Here is a 21,405-nt window from a genome sequence, read left to right as displayed (position 1 = left end):
TGCAGCTTCTGCTCTAGATGTGCACCGAAGGCATGCAAGACCTTCCATTACTTCAGTTGGAACCAGCTCATCTTAAACAATAGCTGACAGTTCATGGAGCGTTGGCGGTTCTCAGATTTTGATTTGCTGGAGGAAGTTACTGTGGACACAGCTTGAAGATGCGTCTTTCTTCCAGGAAACGGCTCTGGGGGAGAGAAGCTGGCTGGATTTCAAAGTGTTCTGAAGATAATACTCTGCAAGGCCCTGCTTTTCTAAGATAAAGCAAATGGACAAAGTGTAGCTCTGTGTAACACCCTGTACAGTTCTGACTGAACAGTCTCTGCTGGTGCAGTTGGCTGGCATGCTGGAGAGAACGTTGGCTCTGCAGTGCAAAGTGCTTGGTTTTTCTCTCATGGCAGTAGAGGACGTTGGTTAATGCAGAGGCAGATCCCAGCTATAGGGCCTGACATTTTATTCAGAGAGAGTCTGCTGGATGAGCCTGCGTTCATCTCTACCAGGTAGGTCCCCTGGATGGTTAATTCCAGTCAAAGGCTACTATGGAGTGTGGTGCTGCTCATCTTGCTTCAGGCCGAGGGAGCTGGCATCTGTCCACAGACAGCTTTCCGGGTCATGTGGCTAGCATGACTAAACCACTACTGGTGCACAGAGGACCGTGACGAGTGCCAGAGCGCACGGAAATGCCGTTTACCTTTCCGCCACCGCAGCAGTACTTATTTATTTACTTGCACTGGTATGCTTTTGAACTGCTAGGTTGGCAGAAGCTGGGACAGAGCAACGGGAGCTCACTCTGTTGCGCAGATTCGAACCGCCGACCTGCAAGTCCCACTCGCACAGCTTTACCTCACAGCGCTTCTCTGATCTTTCTTCTCCCCCCCCCCCCAACTCTGCCCACTCACTGTGATCATGAACTGTAGCTGCCTCTTGCTGTCTCTACAATAGCACATTAGAGAAAATGCTGGCATGTTTCTCTGGCAGCTCAGCTGATGTGTTGAGGAGAGAACCGCTGGGAGTTAGAAGTCACTTCTGGGTAAATTCCTGGGAATCTGAGATACTTGGGGAAAATGCAGCGTTGAAGAGCAATTAATGGTTTCACTTGAGCCGTGTTGTGTATACTCCAAAGGGAAACATTGCACTGCTGGGACTCTTTAGTTAAACAGTTTATATCATTCCACGTCCATTGTTGTGCTATTTGCATGTGGTGGTATTGTGTTGTCTTCTAGTCTTACAAGGTTTCCATCATCCAAGCTACCAAGGTCTCATGTGGTGTGTGACTACATCAGCAAGAACTTCCAAGCAGCTTGCACAAAATAGCAAGCTTGATTCTTTCTTCTTCTTTTTCTCCTCATTTTGGACCATCGTGGTTTCTGAAGTTGATGGTCCTGGAGGCATAGCGGAGTCCAGAGCAACAGTGATACCCACTGACTCCTTCAGATTCCAAATCTTTTTTTTGTCAGAACATTACGTAATCAAGGTGCTTAATGGGTGGGTGGCCCACAAATCTTCTTGGAGACAACTTTGCTTCTGAAATTCATGTGTAATGCTTGCAATAGTCGAAACAGACTTTTGGCTGAAAAGTCTAAAGGGTTTATGAGAGCATCCAGTCATCATCATCATTATTTTTTAATGATAAGCTTCAAGCCCTCATGGCTATGGAGCAAAGCTTGGAAATATGTGGGGAGTGTTTACAGGTTCAGAAATAATTAGAGCTTTTGCATGGCCTTCAAAATGGTGGGTGTGAAGTGCATTATAGAAAGATATGCCAAATGTAACAAATAAAAAAATGTCAGGAAAGAAAAGTATGTAGCAGGGAGCTTGACATAGCAAGTTTTCTTACACTGTTCTGTAGTGCACTTGTTTTGTCCTGTATATTAACCAAATTAGCTGGTTTTTTGGTCCCTTTTCAGTCCTATGTAACTGCTTATTTACTTGTGTAGCTCAGCAGGTTTTACTAGTGCTTGACAGTACTTTACCCTGCCTGTGATAAGAGACACAATATTCCACAGTAGAGCAACAGAGAATCCACAGCAGACTTTGAAGATCCTACAGTTGTAGTTTAGGCCAGGCGCCCCCAAACTCAGCCCTCCAGATGTTTTGGGACTACAGTTCCCATCATCCCTGACCACTGCTCCTGTTAGCTAGGGATGATGGGAGTTGTAGTCCTAAAAAATATGGAGGGGCCGAGTTTGGGGATGCCTGGTTTAGACTGTCCTGAGAGTTTTGCCATCTCACTTACCTCAGTTTTGTGGAGGCCAGCTCACATAGTAGGGAAGGAAAGGGCACTTTGGTCATGCTCAGATGCACTCTTCCATATTACCAAACCTGCTCTGAGTGTAAAGGTTTTGTGCTGAAAGCAACTTTGCAGGGCTGAGCACTGGCTGAAATGAAGCCCTCTTCTCCTGGCATCCACACATTAACCACTTGGTTAGGTGGACAGCTTGTGAAAAAGTGCAAAGCAAAATAATGCTGTCATAATTGTATTTAAATATTATTTGAAAAGAAATAATAGTGCAGGAGGCTGGAGAGAGACTTGGCATATTCCAAGTACAAGCCATTAATCTGAAGCAGCATCGCCAGCATGGCTGGGTGGATCTGTGCTGTGCTAGATTCCCAGGGTTTTAATCCCTGTAACCTGCAGCCTTCTATAAAATTTTACTTGGCTTTGCTATAGAAGCCAGACGGAAGCAGCTATTAGCTCTCTGCATGGTTAAGCATACTCTTGATGAAAGGAATGATGTCAATGATGTTCATGAACATGCTCAGGCGCAGCTCACTATTGGTCTTTCCTGTCCCTCAGGTATAATCTCTATGCCCACACTCGGCTGGGCTACCTGTTCTACAAGCGTCAGGTGAAGAAAGCGCGGGAGCGTTACCCCCAGGGGCACTCTGTTCCTCAGCCTGTGGTGTTCAGCGGTGAGTGCCCAGTCTTTTCGCCAATGCATTTCCGATGAGCCTGTGTGCTTTGCTGCTTCGAGGTGCACTGCTTGAGTATTTCTTTTGATTAAATTTCCAGGTGGTTAATGGTCAGAGGCAACACCTGCAAAGTGGTGTGTACAGAGTGCAAAATCTTGACTCCATCATGGAATCCAGCTGCTTGAGATGCTTCCCCCATGAACCCCTCCTGAAAATCCAGACATTTGAGACCCGAAATTCATTACACACCACACCTGAAATTGGAAGAACTGGGGCTTTCTGTTTCGAGTTTAAGAGTCCTGCACATGTTAAAAAAGAAAACTTAAACACTGTTCCTTGTGCCTAAGCTCTTGCAAGGGGCATAAGCAAGTTTGATTTCTGAAGTAAGGTGAACATGCAGCAGCAAGCTAGTGTCTGGGGTTTTATTTATTATTTCACTTTCTCTTTTCTTTCTCCCTCGCCCCCACTTCTGCTATTTCAGAGGGGGAAATGCCTCAGTTGCTTAAATAAACTTGTTTGTTAACTGCCACCACTCCTGTTCCAGAGTGCCCAAAATGCTTTGAACAGTTTTCCCAATTGGTTTGCTTAACGCTTGTTCTGTGTTTGTACTTGCTTTTATGTTATGCAGAGTTTTATTTATCAGCATAAGAAACAAGCAAGTGTTTGGGGCCATTTTTATTCTCTGCTTACACACCCAACCCTTTTAAAAATGAAAACCCCCAACAAACCGCCCTAACAGACTCTCCACAATCTTCCCACACAGTAGTCACCCACATGAAGTTCTAGCCTTGTTCTCACAGGGTTACTTAGTCCTATGTTTGGTCTGTACCATTCAGGTGGCAGTGGGGTGTGTGTGTGTGTTGCTAAATGCTGCTCCATACAGAAACTAGTACAGAAACTCCCTCCATGTAGGAAACTAGTATGTCAAAGAAAAGCCTGAGGTGCTGGTTTTCTGTGTGGAGGGAACACTTTTGTATGGAGGAGCGTTCACTTCTGTGAACCCCTGCCAGCAGTCTGAAGTGGTATTATTTAGTGCTTCTTTGTCCTTTTATTCGTTTATTAAGTTTATATCCCAAAGGAGCTCAGGGTGTATGTGTATATATAAGCTGCCTGCCTGCTGCAGCACTGAAGGCACTTGATGTCATTTTGCTATAATATTGGAATTTTATTAATACTCGAGCATCAATTGATAATTTTGCCTGTATTGTGTGACATTAGATGATATTATATGTAGGTGATTTTACAAGAAATAGTATTAAGAAAAGAACTGCTAACATAAAAATTGCATTTGCTAAAGTCTGTTGTGTTGACTTTCCCACTTTCCTTTGCTCTATATCTGCCTCTGTCATCCTAGGAGTGAAGATTCTTCCCATCCCAGTCCTGTCCAATAACTACAGCTATCTTGTTATTGATACTGGCTCAAACTGTGCTGCAGCTGTAGACCCCTCTGACCCACTGGCAGTACAGGTGAGAGAGACAAAATGCGACACCTATCGCCCCTCCTCCCTCCCTGCGGAGCCAGACTAGCATTTCCCTCCTTATTTGATTCTTCAGATTTAAAGGGGGAGGGCTGTACAGTACCTCAGTTGGTAGAGCTTCTGTCTTGCACGCAGAAGGTCCTAGCAGATATCCCTATTACAGTGGTACCTCGCTAGATGAATGCCCTGCTAGACGAATTTTGCGCTAGACGAATGGGTTTTGCGATCGGAGGTTGCCTCGCAAGACTAATTCATTTTGTGAAAAATTCGTTTAGCGAATTGCGGTTTCCCATAGGAATGCATTGAAATTCAATTAATGTGTTCCTATGGGCAAAATAATAATAATAATAATAATAATAATAATAATAATAATAATAATAAATTCAATGCATTCCTATGGGATTTGCAATACGATTTTTTCGCAAAACGAATTGACTCACAGAACGAATTAAATTCGTCTTGCGAGGCACCACTGTATTATATTATTATTAGTAGTAATATAGCGTTGAAGGCACCTGCATGTTTGGTCATCATCTGGTTCAGCCACTGCACTTGCAGAAAAGGCTTCAGTATCCCAAATACTTGGGTGACTCTTTCTATGCATAGGAATAACACTTCCAACAGAGCACGTGGAGCAGCTACTCTGTAGATTTTTTGCTAATATGTCAGCAATCTTGCTTTCCGCAGGGAACTCTAGTAATGTGAGTGGGGCTATAGGTGGATGGCAGGGGATAGAAATTTAGAGAGTTCCTGGTGTCATCAGCAGGTTATAATTCCTGGGATTCTTTGCAAGTTAAACCAAGAGCTAGCGTAGCACAGTGGCTAACTGGCTGTGCTGCAAATCAGGAAGTATAATAATAATAATAATAATAATAATAATAATAATAATAATAATTTATTACCGTAGTTATACCCCACCCATCTGGCTGAGCTTCCCCAGCCACTCTGGGCGGCTTCCAACAAAATATTAAAATACAGTAATCCATCAAACATTAAAAGCTTCCCTAAACAAGGCTGCCTTCAGATGTCTTCTAAAAGTCTGGTAGTTGTTCTCTTTGACATCTGGTGGGAGGGTGTTCCACAGGGTGGGTGCCACTACCGAGAAGGCCCTCAGCCTGGTTCCCTGTAACTTGGCTTCTCGCAGCGAGGGAACCGCTGGAAAGCCCTCAGCGCTGGACCTCAGTGTCCAGGTAGAAAGATGGGGGTGGAGACGCTCCTTCAGATATACTGGACCGAGGCCCTTTAGGGCTTTAAAGGTCAGTACCAACACTTTGAATTGTGCTCAGAGACGTACTGGGAGCCAATGTAGGTCTTTCAAGACCTGTGTTATGTGGTCTCGGCGGCCACTCCCAGTCACCAATCTAGCTGCCGCATTCTGGATTAGTTGTAGTTTCCGGGTCACCTTCAAAGGTAGCCCCACATAGAGTGCATTGCAGTAGTCCAAGCGAGAGATAACCAGAGCATGCACCACTCTGGCGAGGCAGTCTGTGGGCAAATAGGGACTCAGCCTGCGTACCAGATGGAGCTGGTAAACAGCTGCCCTGGACACAGAATTGACCTGCACCTGCATGGACAGCTGCGAGTCCAAAATGACTCCCAGGCTGCTCACCTGGTCCTTCAGAGGCACATAGTACATAGTATGACATCATAGAATTGGAGAGTTGGAAGGGACTGAAAGGGTCATACCTGGTCCAACCCCCTTGCAATGCAGGAATCATTTGCTACGGGTAGCAAATCCCTCAGCACCCATTCCCAGTATGGGAATGTGGCAGAGAGGCCCATGACCCACCTGGCTTCTCTCAGAAAAAGCAGATAGGGAGGCATTGTGTGTGTTAATCTTCAGATGTCCCTACCTCCCATTCCCCCCCCCCCCCCCGCTCCCATACTGGGTGGTGCCTGGAGCTGTGGAGGATTAATATGAGATGAGATGATTCCTCATAGTAAGCCTCTGGATCTGGCTAGGCAAGTCCTCCATCTGTCCTTTCCACTCCCCTCTCTTTACAGGCTTAGAGCAGGAGGGAATTGCACGCTAGGTAATGCAAATCATCCAGTTCCCACAGCTAGGCAAAAAAGGTAAGCAACTTCAAGGTTGAAATATAAAAGGGAACAGATTTTATTTAAAGCAGAAGAAAGGGAGCAGAGGAAAAAGGAAGCCGAATTAATAGAAAGAAACTGCATTCACTAAATCAGTTGTAAACTAAGCCAGGTTTAGCCTTTTACAAAATACTAGGGGCTGCTGCCCCTGTTCATGTTCGTCTCCAACCCACAGCCTCCTTGCCAACCCTCCCCCTTCAGATGCCATTCTTTCACAGCCCCTTCAACCTCTCATCCCCTCATAGCTCACCCCAGTCCCAAGATCTTGCTGCCACTCACAGAGGGGAATAAAGATGGCGAGGGGCGAGTTCTGGCCAAACTGGGGGCAGCAATACAATCCTTCGGGCAAGAGATACAGAACAATTCAATCAAGAAGAAATAGATTAAAAAACAGTTTTGATCCAAGAGCTATAACCATCTTAAATGCTGTAACTAAATAATATGATCTTGGGGAGTTGTGATATGTGTGTATGTGTGGCTGTGTGGCATTCAATTTCATTGTACTATGTACAAGGACAATAATGTATCTATCTATCAATGGGAAGCCTGTTAAGGCCTGCTTGGCCGCCCACCCAGCTGCCTTCCTGCTCGCTCAGCTGGGCCTCCCGCTCATTCAGACCCCAAGCTTCCCTCACGTGGTTGCGCACGCATGACCCATTCCCTGGCTCAGACCTCATCCCCTTTTGGGGGTGGCTGGGGGAACTGCCAGGAGAGTGTCCCCCTGCTGCAGGGGGCAAGTGCTGTTAAAGCAGAGACTGAAAACTGATAATGCAATTTGTACTGTTGCCTTGGCATGTGGAGCCCTGTTTACATTCAATTGGGGCCAGCCACCCCACCCAGAGACGAACATGTTTGACTTCCTTCAGTGGTATTAGTTGCTGCTTTCAGCCCCCCCCCCTCCCGATAATTTTAAATCTCTGATTGACCCCTCTCCCAAGCCTGCTCCTCACTGTCTCTTGCCTGAGGCTTTGGTTCCTGCCACTCTGCTTTCCTGACCATCTGCAATTGGCTAAGTAGGAGCTGGCCATGGCCAAGGTCATTCCAAGTTTAGAGCGGCAGCCTCACATGATGCGCACCATCCCTCCTGCTTGGGGCTTGTTTCGTGTTTTCCCTTCAAAGGCTCCCGCCCGGCTGGCTCTTCCTGTTATACTTGAGAAGCGGCTGTGCTGCTTTGTTCAGATGCAGACATGCCGGGTGGCCGGATGAGACAGCCAGACCAATGACCCGGAGAGGAAAAGCTGGGGATCCAGATTGAGAACTGGAGGGTGAGGGGCTGCTAGAAGCTATTCCTCCCTCCGTGACCCAATTCAGGGGCTTTGTCTAGGTGCCGTTCTGATAGAGAGCGATGCCGTGTGAATTGCAGTTGAAGTAACAGCTTAATGCTGAAGCAGAAGCAACAAAATATGCCCGTACCTGCAAGAAAATTCCACAAAGACAAACCGGAAGGAATCCTAGCCAAGGATTCTGGGAGGTGAGTGTAATGCACAAACTTAGTGCTCTGTTGCTCCAGTTCCAGTAACCTCTTTATAGCTGAACAAAGTGGATAAAAGACAGATGGCCTGGGAATATGTAACTGATGAGGGAAAGTGGCACTGCCCAGTAGCTGAAGGCTTGGGCTTTAAACCTTACACTGGCCCTTTAATGTACTGTACATTACAATACATTTTGATCACAAAAACAGGGATTTTGATCATAGCAACAGCTCAGCATCCCTTTTGCCCAGTGCCCCTGCCAAGAGATCAATTGCAGATACCTCAGTGCAGCTTGGCCTAGATGCTTTCTTGTATGCTGGCATGAGACTTATTCTTAATCAGTTTGTGTTGTCACTTCATGTGTTGCTTCCCTCCCTCCCTCCCTCCCTCCCTCCCTCTCTCTGTGTGTGTGTGTTTGTGTGTCACACACACACACACACAATGCTCAGGCCACAGGGAGACATGTTGTTTTATTAATTGTCTTCCACAAATGTCCCAAAGTCATGTACAAAATGTAATTAAAACATTTACGAAACAGTTAAAAAACTAACTGAAGATCAGTTTATTTATATTGTTTATTAACAATATAATAGGACAGTAATCCCCTTTCTGTCCTAGTCACAGCAACCACTATGGAGAAATTATATTATTGCTTTATATTGAAGTATACCCTGTGGATGTGAGCTTAATTTTTAATGTAAATGATTTTCCAAGTCTGTTTTGATGCCACGCGGATGTCTGCACACAAGACTTAGTATCTGTACATACATTAGTTCTGGAAGACAGCACTTTATGCATGTAATTGTTTTTTTAAAAACATTCAACTTAGGTTTTTTTTTTAATATATATATATATATATACACATAAAATCAGTTTAGAAATCTGATTGTTGATATTTCCAAGCCTCTTTGCCCTTCACATTTGCTTGTGATACTATTCTGTGTTTGTCGCTTTCCAGACTGCTCTCTCCTGCCCTGTTGAGTCATATATCTTATCGGAATGGCCTTCTGCTAGACTTATCTAAGCCCTGAAATAGGGATCAGCTGCCTTGCCTTTCTCAGTCCCTCTGGCTGTGCTGTGTGACTCCGGTTCCTGCAATGCCATAAACCCCTCCCCTGCCTTTGCCATGCAGCACCTGTTTCTCTTATACAGAGCAGGAGGATGTTCCTCGGTTTCAGGCTAGCTTTCTTTCAGGCCTTTTCCTGGGAGGCAGGACACGGGCCTCTCGTATAAACCTTTCTCTCTCTCTCTCTCTGCAGTCGGTCATCGAGGAAGAGGGGGTGACGTTGGAGGCCATCCTGTGCACTCACAAGCATTGGTAAGGGGGCTCCCTCCTTCCCTTTCCCTCAATGGGCCCTAGAAGGCCTCAAAATACAGGTGTGCTGAGCAAATGCTCTGCAACCATCTTTGGGTGCCAACCATGCAGACGTTTGCGGGGGGAGGGGGCAGGGAAAGAATATAATATTTGGGACTCTTCATCCTCTGTGACCCGGCTGGAAGGGAATTGCCCCCATCATGCCTTCTTTGGGAACACATCTCTGGCTCTGGGCACTGAAATCTGGTAGGTGAAATGAGGACCGGTAGGTAGATGAGCTTTTTTGTTACACTGTGGCTTTATAACAAGCGTGTTTTCTCTCACAGGGATCACAGTGGAGGCAATGCAGCGCTGAGGAGGCGGCACAGCTCTTGCCGAGTCTATGGCAGCAGCTATGATGACATCCCAGAATTGACAGAGTAAGTGCCCTTTTTATTTCTCCTCCCCTGTGGATAAGTGTAGGATAAAATGTTCCCATCCTGAGCCTGGAATGTATAGGCAAATCCTCCCATTAGCTGGGGATCTGTCAGGAGGCTGTAAAGAATAATCCGAAGTTTTAAATGGGTCCTGGGGAGCAGCAGGCACCTACAGCATTTGCTAGTGTTCCTGGCTCCTCCTCCTCCTAAGCTGGTATGGGCAATCTGTGGCCCCTCAGCCCAATTTCATGAAGACTGGAAGGTCCCAGATAGAGAGTGAGGGGGAGTGGAAATATGGGGTGGGATCACTAAATGGGTGGAGCAATGGAAGCGATCAGAAGGTCGGCGGTTCGAATCCCCATGACGGGGTGAGCTCCCATTGCTCGGTCCCTGCTCCTGCCAACCTAGCAGTTTGAAAGCACATCAAAGTGCAAGTAGATAAATAGGTACCGCTCCAGCAGGAAGGTAAATGGCGTTTCCGTGCGCTGCTCTGGCTTCACCAGAAGCGTCTTAGTCATGACCCGGAAGCTGTATGCCGGCTCCCTCGGCCAGTAAAGCGAGATGAGTGCCGCAACCCCAAAGTCGTCAGGGGGTCCCTTTACCCTTTACCTTTAAACAGCCCATAGGGCAGAGGGGAGAAAAAAGAGAGAGAGAAAGAGCGGAAAAAGGAGTGTGGCACCTGACAGATTATCCCCAAGGGAATATGGCCCTTGACAGGCAAACGTCCCCCCACTCTCACTCTATGGCAAGCTGCTATGACATTTTCCATAGGAAGCATTTGGCCAGTCAAGAACTGGGGTCCAAGTCTCCTCCGTGCAGAGACATGCCTAGGCTCTTTTGCACCATTGGTAAGGAGCTATATCGGCACCCCCTCCAACGCTTGCGGCCCAGCCGCCCATAGCAGTGGAGGAGCGTGCAGACAGGCGAGCAGCTCCCTAGCCACGGAGGTGTGATTTCTGCGCCCTTGGTGTGGGCCAGCATCTAGGTTAGCCTATGGGCCAAGCTAAGGTCTTCCAGGCGGGTAATATGGTTTTCCTTCCTCCTCGTGCTCACAAACCCAACTGTTGCATTCTAGTCCCCTCTCAGATAAAGAGACCGTTGTGATAGGACGTCTGAACTTCAAGGCCCTCTTCACGCCGGGACACACTGTGGGGCATATGGTGTACGTGCTGGATGGCAAACCTTTTGAAGGGCCAGCCTCTCTCCTTCTCGGGAGACCTCCTTTTCCTCTCTGGCTGTGGTAAGTCAGTGGGGGAAGGGGGGGGATACAGGACAGCTGTTGCTTCCTGGGAGGTTGTGCTTCTCATCATATGGAAGCCTCCCCTAGGCACTAGAAGGCAGCAGCTGCACTTGTGGTCCCAGTGGTTAATTTGTGTGGAGGCATCTACAACAAGCTCCAAGATTGTTGGTGGGAAGAGGAGAGAAGGGATTTGGTCCTCTTCTCTGGGAGTGTGCAGTGTCTGTGAGAGAGGAGACACTTAAGGGGAGAAAAGGTGTCTGGGGAAGGGTTGTAGCTCAGCAGTAGAACATCTGCTTTGCATGCAAATGCCCCAAGTTCAATCCCTGTCTGAAATCATGGAAAGCCGCCATCAGTCAGTGGAGACAATGTTGAGCTAGACAGATCAGTGGTCTGATTTGGTGTAAAGCAGCTCTCCCTATGCTTCCGAACTTTATTTTTGTGCTTCTTCCCTGTAGAAATTAACTCTTTGTTCCTTAACCGTCCAGGTCGGATATTTGAAGGGACGCAGAAACAATGCTGGCATCGCTGGACACGGCAGCTGATCTTGCTGAAGACACACTGCTTTGGCCAGGTAGGAGCTGGAATAGCTGCACGGGCAGAAACGATGCCCACCTCCTTTTACGCTGGTCCTAAAGTAGGGCAATGGCTGGATGGGAATTAGAGGAGGTGAAGGCACTAGAGGGTCACTGGGAGTGAAACTCAGCAGGATGAAGCCCTGCATCAACACAACCCCTGTGGACTGACTGTTCCTTTTTTCAATAGGGCACGAGTATGCTTCAGAGTGTTTAATGTTTGCACGCCTTCTGGAGGTGGAGAATCCCGTCCTGGAGCAGAAGCTACAGTGGGTGAATCAACAGCGGGTTGAGAAGAGAAGCACGGTGAGAGGGGTGGGTGCTTGCATGCATGCATGAGCTGGTTCTTTCAGATCAGCTGTGGTCCCTGTAGAATCAAGAGAGAATTGGAGAAAAGTGGCTGGGGCGGGGGGCGGAATTGATGGATTCTTGGGGTGTTCTTATGGACAAGAGACTCAACCAGCTGGTGCTGTGTGTGTATTTCTTTGTTTCCCTCCATTCCCCTTCAGTTCCTGTGCACATGCCCACTTCTCCAAGGCCCCCTTTGTCCAGCCGCCTCCATCTACTGCAGGTGCCATGGCATTCATCCAAGAGCAGCTTCCTGGCTCTCTTGCGCAGCTGGGAAACACCTGTTCCAGGGAGTTTCCTGCCTCTGTCTCCTTAACTGCAGGCATCTGGTTTTTGATTTTGGTTCCTCCCTTCTGGACGTCTGGAGTGGGGTGGTTGTCTGGTGCAGAACCGGCCTGGGGAATGTGGCAGGTGGTACTTTCTCAGCTGGGATCTGCTTGTCTGGGAGGCTGTGGGTCTCTTGGTGAATTCTTGCATGCTGTGGTCTCGCTGCCTCAGTTGCTTGCCCATTCACTTTGCCTTCCTTTCTGTGGGATATCAATAGGTTGCTTTTCAGGTATCGCCAGTGCATTAGACCTGGGGGGAATTAACCACACCCAACCAAGTGTGCAAGTACTCAGGCAAGCATGCATGTGGAAACTCAATCCACAGTTTTGCTGGGCCCCACTGTCCCCTGCGCCCCCCCCCCACCTCAGTCTCTCTTTCATTGTGATGTTCCTGTGCCTGTAATTGCTGCCCATTTTCATCATCGTTGCTTACCTAACTTCTAAATTCCTTCTGGGTTCATTTCTGTTGCAGAGCTTGGCCTAGTTTCACAGGCCCTCGTATAGTATCTCTCTCTGCAGTTATCTGAACCTCACCTGCATCTAATTGTCCACTCCTTCCATTGTTCTACTTACCCAGATTGTGAGAACATGAGAACAGGACTTTTCGGTGGCCTTTTCGGTGGTGGCTCCCCATTTTTAGAATGCTCTTCCCGGGGAGGCTAAGCTGGTGCCACCATAGTATATCTTTGGCCGCCAGGCAAAAACATTCCTTTTTAACCAGGCCTATGGCCTTTTAGAGTGGGCGGAATGTTCTGTGGTTTTAAGGTATGTCTGTGCTTTTGGTAAATCGTTTTGAGTTGCCATGGCAAAAAAAGTGACTAATAAATTTAACAAATTATAATAACAATAACTGTGAGCCATCTGTGCAGAGAGCAGTGGTGGTCTTTGCAATGCCATAACCTAACACCGAATTAAATTACATTTTTGAGTAGCAATACTGGTATAGTGGAACCTCTGTTTTCGGACGTAATCTGTTCCGGAAGACCGTTCGGCTTTCGAAACATTCGATAACTGAGGATCAATGGGCAGTCAGCAAAATCCATTGAAAAAATGGGGGGGGGAACATGCAGCGTAAGCCGTTCTACTTCCGAGGCGCGTTAGAAAACGGAAGCAGTTACTTCCGGATTTTTGGCGTTCGGTTCTGAATTGCTTGTCAACAGAGACGTTCGAGAACCAAGTCTCCACTGTAGTAGTTTGGTTGGGATCTATGCAAAACATCACCAAAGTTAAAGCTGGCATGGCCTGACGGGGAGCTTTATGTTGCCTGTACTGCTTTCACATCCCGCAAAAAGTCACCCAAGGGCTAAGATCAAAAGCGTTTGAGGTCAAATTCGAAAGAGCAAAAAGGGCCAGGTATAAAGTTGAGGGGGTCCAATTTGCCCGACATGCCAAAGTCCTGGCCTCCCCTCCCCTCCATTCAAAGGAAAGCGGCAAACGTGAAAGCAGTTAGGAGGAGAGTTACTGCTTTGTGCTGCCCATTGTCCATGCTCACAGTGTGTGCCTGTCTTGTTCTCTCTCCTAAAGTGCCCTTCTACCATCGGCGAGGAGAAGCAGTACAATCCCTTCCTGCGGACGCACTGCCCGGAGGTGCAAGAAGCCGTGGGGATGAAGCGCCAAAGGGACGAGGACTGGGACACCTTCCGGGCCCGGGTGCTGAAGGAAGTGCGGCTGCGGAAGGATGTCTTCAAAGCAAACTAGCAACCTCGGGTGGTGTCAGGCTGGAGCCACATTCAGGGTGTACCCGCGGGCAGGGGCCAGGCAGGGCCTCTCTGCAAGGAGGAGCCTGATCATCACATCATGGGCTCTACTATGCTAATGAGGAGGGATCTACTTGGATGCTGATCTCTCACGAAGTGCGAAGTGAAATGGCAAAGAAAACCGGAGGGGTTCAGGCACGCTTCTTGAGCTCCCCGGCCCCCAGAAGGTTTTGTTGGTGCTGCTGCTTATCCATGAGGCATGGCAAATGGGACTTGCAGCCTTTCAGCTGCAAAGGTGTTTGGTAGTGGATGTCTTTGAAACCAGGTGTGCTTGGGTGGCTCCATATCCCCTGCTGTTTTCAAAACACCTGCTGGTGGGGGTGCTGGGGGGTGGGTGGGAGGGAGAAGCGATGGAGCAGCAGAAAGCAGCGCCTGGGGTGATGAGATGCTGAAATGTACATCTTTATTTTCAGAGTGTGTGTATTTGTTTTTTAGTGTGCCAGCCTATTTCTAGCTCAGGGGGGTCTATTAGGTCATCTTACAAGCACAATCCTGTCACTTTGTCCCCTCATCTGGAGAGACAGGTGTACACATGCGAAACAGTCTTCCATCTCTTATCTAGCACATCAGGAGGAACTTTTGCCTCCCCAATATTCCTACTCCCCAAAACCAAAATCTTGGGCAGCTGAGCACTTTTGAAAAAATCATCTACATCCGAGGAGAGAAGGTGTCCTGCCATTTGGCATCTTCAACTTTGTTCCTTCTCTTCTGACTCCTGTTAATATAAAAATGTTTTAAACTTTCTCTGCAGTTGAGCCAGGTGGGCATATGTAGTCCTTGCTGCTGGGCCAAGCTTGGATTTGTGCTCCATGTACTTGCAAGGCAGGTTTCCAGGCTTGTGGTGCACCTAGTGTTTCTCCAAGCTGCCTCTCAAAGCACAAGCGCTTACCAGGAATGCATAGAGTTCAGGCCAGCAATGGCTGTGCATCCCACGGGAGCAGGAGAATGAAGTCAGGGAGGCATGCCACCACCTCCTACCACCCCCATGGCATACGTGGCTTTCTTCCACTGGCACCACATGCAAGATGTTCTCAAGGGAGATTGTACATTAATGGCTCTGGGGGTGTTTTTAACTGAAGCTCAGCACTGTGGCCATATGGTTGGTATTTATCTGTATATAGTTGAGTTTGGCTCCTGCTAGCTGAGTTTCTATGAGTTTTATAGCGCAGGGTTGTTATAACGAGAGGCTCAAAAGAGCGTAATCTCTTTTCTTTTTTAAAATTCATTGGCGATGAAATAAAATAGCTCGATAGATTATTATGCAATCAGTTTTTTTGGGGTCGGGTCCATTTTACATTTTAATGTATTCTCCATTGTGGACACTACATATGTTTGGCTCTATTTTGCAAAGACATGAAACTGTGTGTGTGTGTGTTTTTAAAAGTGACTGCTGTGAAATTGTAAGAGAACTGCTGTTTCAGTTTGCACCTTCAGTTCTTCTGTCAAAGGCTGAGGCTTTGTGGTGTCAGTAAAACAAAACTGAGAATGGAGGCTTACAATGCTGCACACGCAGTGTGCGTAACCTCAGGTAGGTGAAAAATGTGTTTCTTTTGCACAGCCTCTCAAAGATCAGTCAAAATACTCATTGCGCTGTGAAGTGAACACCTACACAGTCTTAACTCTGCAGGAAGGAGGATAAAGTGTGAGTAGCTGATGACTGGGCCATTGAGCCATCAGGTTTAGGCTGGAATCCTAAACACAGTGACAAAGGAGTAAGGCCTATTGAACACAGAGGGACTTCCATCTGAGTAAACATGCCAAGGATTGCTCTGTATTGAAACACGAAGGCAAAGTATTGGCAGGAGAAGGCATTACCTGCAGGAAACCAGGCGTAGTAACAGATCTTGGAAGGATGGTGTCTTGAGAGCCTCATTTGAATGAACATTGGTTCTCAAGACCTACCCAAGTTTTTTCTATTACAGCAGATGGGTAATCTTTTTCAGCCCAAGGGCCACATTCCCTTAAGGTGCAACCTTATGGGGGCCACCTTCCTTCCTGTTATGGGTGGGAGCAGAGGCAAAAGTGCGTAGAGCATTAGATTTGACTCTTTCACCTTTTGTACAGTAGGCTGCATTCTAGCCAAACACAACCAGAATTCTCTACATTCTTTCTTCTCCCCCGCCTGCTTCATCCTGGCAAGAAAGAAGCACCGCCACCATTTAATAACACATTCCAGCCAGGGGGGGAAAAGCGAAGAACTGGAGGGGGTTGCCGAGCAGGGCCAGTGAGGGGTATGGCCTTTGGAAGGTGGGTGGCCTGCAATGAGCCTTGAGGAACAGATGGAGAGGCCGGAAGGGCTGCATTTGGCCCCCTTCCCAACCCTATCCAAGTCCCTAGCAGAAGGGCTGGGACAACCAGAACCACAGGATAGCTCTGCCTTCTCTCTGTGTATACATCAGTGTAGGCTTATGTCCCTGGATTCAGGGGAGCAGAATGTGCAGGCCAGTCGGAAATAAGTCATACTGTGAGTTCAATGGGGCCTACTCCCTAGTTAGCGTGTGTAGGACTACAATGGAAGGAAAAGCTGGTGATGGGTGGCGCAAAACCTTGGCTTTGCCAGGGTCTTTTACGCAGAGAAAAGAAATGTTAAGCTCCTGAAATACACTTCATTCCTCTGAGCTTGCTGCTGCAACAAGGGCAGGTGCATAAGCTAGTTCACCCTCACTCTTTGCACAACAAGAGGTAGCATGAGGCCTAGGAGTTTTGCTTGGCAACCTGTGCTATCTGGGGTGGGAGAAAGTGGCTTTGGTCACACAACCACCTTGTCACACCCAGGGACCTCTGTTATCTTACCTTCCTATAGGAAGCCCATGTAAGGGAACTGATAATTCTAATACCAAATTCCCTGGAGATGCACTAAGATATGAAGCAGAGGAGAGGGTCTGGCTTGCACAGGGGCTTGTAGTGTCAGCTCGGTCAGGGATGCTGTTGGGCAACAAGGTGGGCTGATGGACCAGCAGCATCCCTAATGTTCTGTCTGGCTGAACTCCCAAGTGCAGACTTCCCAAGCCCATCCCAATATTAAGAGTTTTTCTGGTAAAGGGGATGGCGGTTCTGTGGACATAGCAACACGCAGACGCTCTACCCCCATGCAGTGTACCTTTGTGCTGTGCCAGGTGTCCATATGGGCACAACTGAGGTAGGTTGTGCCTCCCAGCTCGCCCAGCCAAGTCTCAGCAGTCTTCAATGAGCATTCCTTCGGATTTGTTTATTGTGGAGGGCAGGTCATATGGCAACGAAGTCATTTGTTCTGAATTCATCCCAATTTGCCTGCAGCGTGTTTACGTGTCTTTCCCTTTATTAATTTATTTGTTCATCAGTGCGTTTCCTGTCACTTTCCAGCCTGCAAAAGGTCTGGTGTTATTTTTCTTTCTCAGAAAGTGGACTTGTTGCACGACTAGGACGACAATTGCTTTAACCACTTTAAATGCTAAAGCCTAATGCTTTGATATGCCACTGAACTATTCCCTCAAAATGCTGGCAGGCTGGTGGCTCTGAATGTGATAATCAAAGGCAGGTGCGAGGAACCCTTTGCCCTCCAGATGTTGCTAAACTAAAACTCCCACCATTGGCCATGCTTTCTGGGGCTGATGGGAGTTGTAGTTTAGCAACATCTGGAGGGCCAAAGGTTCCTCACACCTGATAATATAAGGGATAGGGCCAAAGATTTATGTAGCACACAATGTGATATTTGTTTGGATTTGAATCTCCCAATAAATTTTGGGCTTTTCTTGAGTTTGACATTGGTTTTTGTTTGGTTTCTTGTCATCTAACAGGCCTTTAAAATGCTGCTTTGGAGGGGGGGGGGAATTGATGCAACCAAGCTTGTAGGAACTGGTAGGGAGCCCTGTGGGTTTACTTGCCAATACCCCTATTTACTCTGTGTTAATCTTGAGAAGTGCACAGTGCCCCCCTCATTGCACAACCTCCCCCAAAAGTCCTACTTCATTCTCCATTCTCTACAATGCAGGATATAGACTGTGTGGGGAGGGAGACACCTTCCTAAAAAGGTATGTCAGTTTCACCCCAGAGTGTCTCTCCCTTCCTTCCCTTTTTATAAGCATGTTTCCAAGACATGGGCATTGCAGAAGTATATCCAGCCCATAGCTGCCAAGTTTTCACTTTTCTCGCGAGGAAGCCTATTCAGCATAAGGGAAAATCCCTCAAAAAAGGGATAACTTGGCAGCTATGATCCAGCCTTCCAAAAGTAATCCACAAAACGCCAGGGACATTTCAGTACACAAGAGAGGGTAGATTTGTTGGAAGATCAAGGACGGCGAAGAAATGCTCTGCTGCTAAAGATCCAAAAATAAAACTGCACCAAAAGGCATAGAAGTGTGTGTGTGTGTGTGTGTGTGTGTGTGTGTGTGTGTGTGTGTGTGTGTGTGTTGGATGTCACTGTTCCCATGCACACCAGCTGATCTTTGATGCAAGCAGCATTCTGAATTGCAATGAAAAAGTTAGCATTACACAAAACAGCATAAAGCCGGGGGGGGGGGGAAGCTTTGGGTGTCTTTTTTCTGTTCTTCTTAACAACAGAAGTGCAAACTTCAGGAAATGTGTCAGTCTCCCATGGCAGCTGATTTAAGAACTGCATTAATTTGAGGGATACTTTATGACAGGACAAATTTCACATGTGCGTAAATTGGTGTAAGATGGTCTTGCCCTTCCTTGGCTGTACACCTTTCCATAAGGCAGGTGGCAAAATGGCATGCTTGAATGGGCTGCTGTCCGTGAAAAGCTCGCACAGCAGGGAAAAGACTGAGCAACACTCCCTCACGTATGCTAGATTTTTTTTTTGCAACATGGTGAAGTGTTCAGATGTGTCCCCCCCCCCTTTCTGCAAGATGGCTTGGTCCTGTCCGAGAGATATTTGAAATGCTACTTCTGAGTAACATTTACACTATGAAAGGTATTGTCTAAATATCCTGTGTTGCTACACTCTGACTAGGTTTCCTAGTTCTGCTGAGGCTTCTCGGTCTTTTGTCTTGATTACAGGAACTTAACGAAGCTGGCTGCTTTATACAGTACTGAGTTAGACCATTGGTCCATTAGTATTGTCTACATGGACTGGCAGCAGTACTCCAAAATTTCAGGCATGGGCCTTCCCAGCCTTATCTGGAGATGCCAGGGATTAAGGGCACAAGAAGAGACCACCTTGGTCAGACCAAATGCCTGACTAGTCCAGGGTCCTGAACACACACACCAACACTATCAACTCTTGTGATTCCTAGCCACTGGCATCCAGAGGCATAGTGCCTTGACTCTGGAGACATAACTGCCATGGACTTTCTGTATGCAAATCCAGTGCCCTACATCTGAGCTGCAGCCAGCCTTTCCTGATCCTTGCTTCTGTATTTCCCACCTACATTGATCCCTCCCATCTTTCCTCCAGGGCAAGAGAGGACATGAAACTTATTATATTCTTGGTTCCTGCTGGGGAGAGATCAATGAACTCTCTGGAGGCAAGAAGCCTCTCTAGAGGCCAAACCAGTTGCCAAGTTTCCTCATTTTCTCTCCCAGATGTTTTCCTCTTATATAAGCTGCTGACAACTGAGCTAAGAAGCCCTTCTCCATAGGGATTTTGCAAAAGGGTGTCTTGATGGATGCAACAACCGCTGTTGACCTGGATTTCACTGTATAGGCAAAGCTAAGTATGTAGGCCAGAGGTGGCAAATCTGCGGCCCTTCAGATCTTGCTAAACTACAACTCCCATCAGCCTTAAGCATTGCCTGTGCTGGAGGCGATGGGTAGTTTAGCTCCAGCAACAACTAGAGGGGACACAGATTTTCGATTTCTGGCACAAGCCAAGATTTATGAAAATGTACTGATTGAGGTTGAATCCTGACAAGACAGAGGTACTGTTTATGGGGGACAGGAGGCGGGCAGGTGTGGAAGACTCCCTGGTCCTGAATGGGGTAGCTGTGCGCCTGAAGGACCAGGTGTGCAGCCTGGGAGTCATTTTGGACTCACAGCTGTCCATGGGGGCGCAGGTCAATTCTGTGTTTATCGGCTCCATCTGGTACGCAGGCTGAGACCCTACCTGCCTGCGGACTGTCTCGCCAGAGTGGTGCATACTCTAGTTATCTCTCGCTTGCACTACTGCAATGCGCTTTACGTGGGGCTACCTTTGAAGGTGACCCAGAAACTACAACTAATCCAGAATGCGGCAGCTAGACTGGTGACTGGGAGTGGCCGCTGAGACCACATTAACACAGATCTTGAAAGATCTGCATTGGCTCCCAGTATGTTTCCGAGCCAAAGTGTTGGTGCTGACCTTTAAAGCCCTAAATGGCCTCTGTCCAGTATACCTGAAGGAGCGTCTCCACCCCCATCGTTCTGCCCGGACACTGAGGTCCAGTGCCGAGGGCCTTCTGTCAGTTCCCTTGTTGCGAGAAGCCAAGTTGCAGGGAACTAGGCAGAGGGCCTTCTCGGTAGTGGCGCCCGCCCTGTGGAACACCCTCCCACCAGATATCAAAAAGAAACATAACTACCAGACATTTAGAAGACACCTGAAGGCAGCCCTGTTTAGGAAAGCTTTTAATGTTTAATAGATTACTATATTTTATTTTTCTGTTGGAAGCCGCCCAGAGTGGCTGGGGAAACCCAGCCAGATGGGCGGGGTATAAATAATAAATTATTATTTTTTCTTCAGGAAACTGCTCTGTTAGATAAGTGAGTATCAGCTCTTTGATTCAGACTGAGTAGGCATGGCAGTTTTCTATATGAGAGAGAGAAAGAAGCGAAATGGAAATGTTTTGCCAACAGGGAGATACTTTGCCTGAAGAATTTCCTTCCAATCATTGCACAGTCTTTGGGGGGTGAGGGCTTTGTTAGAAAAATGGCTTGTAACCATAAAGGCAGCTCACTACCCCTTTCCATTTTATATAAAAAGAAACTCAGGCTCAAAAGATGCTACTTGCCTCTTCTGTGGAAAGATGATAAGGGCTTTCATTCAGCTACATAGTTTCTTTCCTCAGCTCTCCCATCACCACCCCGGGCACCAGAAACACAAACAAATGTACGGGAGAATTCTAGAAAGTGCAGCTTCTCCCGTCGCAAAGGTACATGAGAAGCTAACTCGGGTGGATTCCTAGTTTCCAAATTCCAAGCATCTCTCAAAGGTTATATAGCAGCTCTTTTGCAGTCTGGTCCTGACAATCTTGGGAGGGCGAAAACCTGGGTCGCTTGTGGTGGGTGCCCCATCCCAGGGAGCAGCCAACTTGGATTTATCATATACCTGGTAGTAAATTTCTCAAATAGTACCAAAATCCTCCTTACAAGATGTAAATGGGGAGAGGCTGCCACCGTGTGGAAGTTTTGTGTTTCTGCAGTCTTGGAAATGAATCACAGATGGAATGAGTAGGCACCAACCTTGGGGAAGGAAAGGAGCTGGGATGTACTTTTTCCTGGGCAAGAGCTTCAGATACTCCTTTCAAAACTTTGAAGGCTGAGGGTTAGGCTTCTCTCCCCCCAA

The 21,405-nt window shown here is 47.4% G+C and overlaps 1 protein-coding gene across 1 annotated transcript in view; it reads left to right on the top strand.

Annotated features, from left to right (window-relative positions):
• LOC118091137 (putative thioesterase PNKD) overlaps positions 1-21,405 on the top strand; it is a 42,202-nt gene extending 20,797 nt beyond the window's left edge. The window contains 10 exon segments of the mRNA XM_035127799.3: positions 2,795-2,910; positions 4,265-4,377; positions 9,214-9,272; positions 9,596-9,688; positions 10,761-10,890; positions 10,892-10,925; positions 11,411-11,428; positions 11,431-11,496; positions 11,688-11,803; positions 13,696-21,405. Coding sequence (XP_034983690.3) covers positions 2,795-2,910; positions 4,265-4,377; positions 9,214-9,272; positions 9,596-9,688; positions 10,761-10,890; positions 10,892-10,925; positions 11,411-11,428; positions 11,431-11,496; positions 11,688-11,803; positions 13,696-13,869 — 919 coding nt within the window. The 3' untranslated portion in view covers positions 13,870-21,405.

Source organism: Zootoca vivipara, chromosome 1 (assembly GCF_965207765.1).
Source record: "Zootoca vivipara chromosome 1, rZooViv2.hap1.1, whole genome shotgun sequence".
NCBI classification, from domain to species: domain Eukaryota; kingdom Metazoa; phylum Chordata; class Lepidosauria; order Squamata; family Lacertidae; genus Zootoca; species Zootoca vivipara.
The sequence above is the reverse complement of the archived record's forward strand: the minus strand, read 5'-3'. Positions and strand labels throughout refer to the sequence as shown.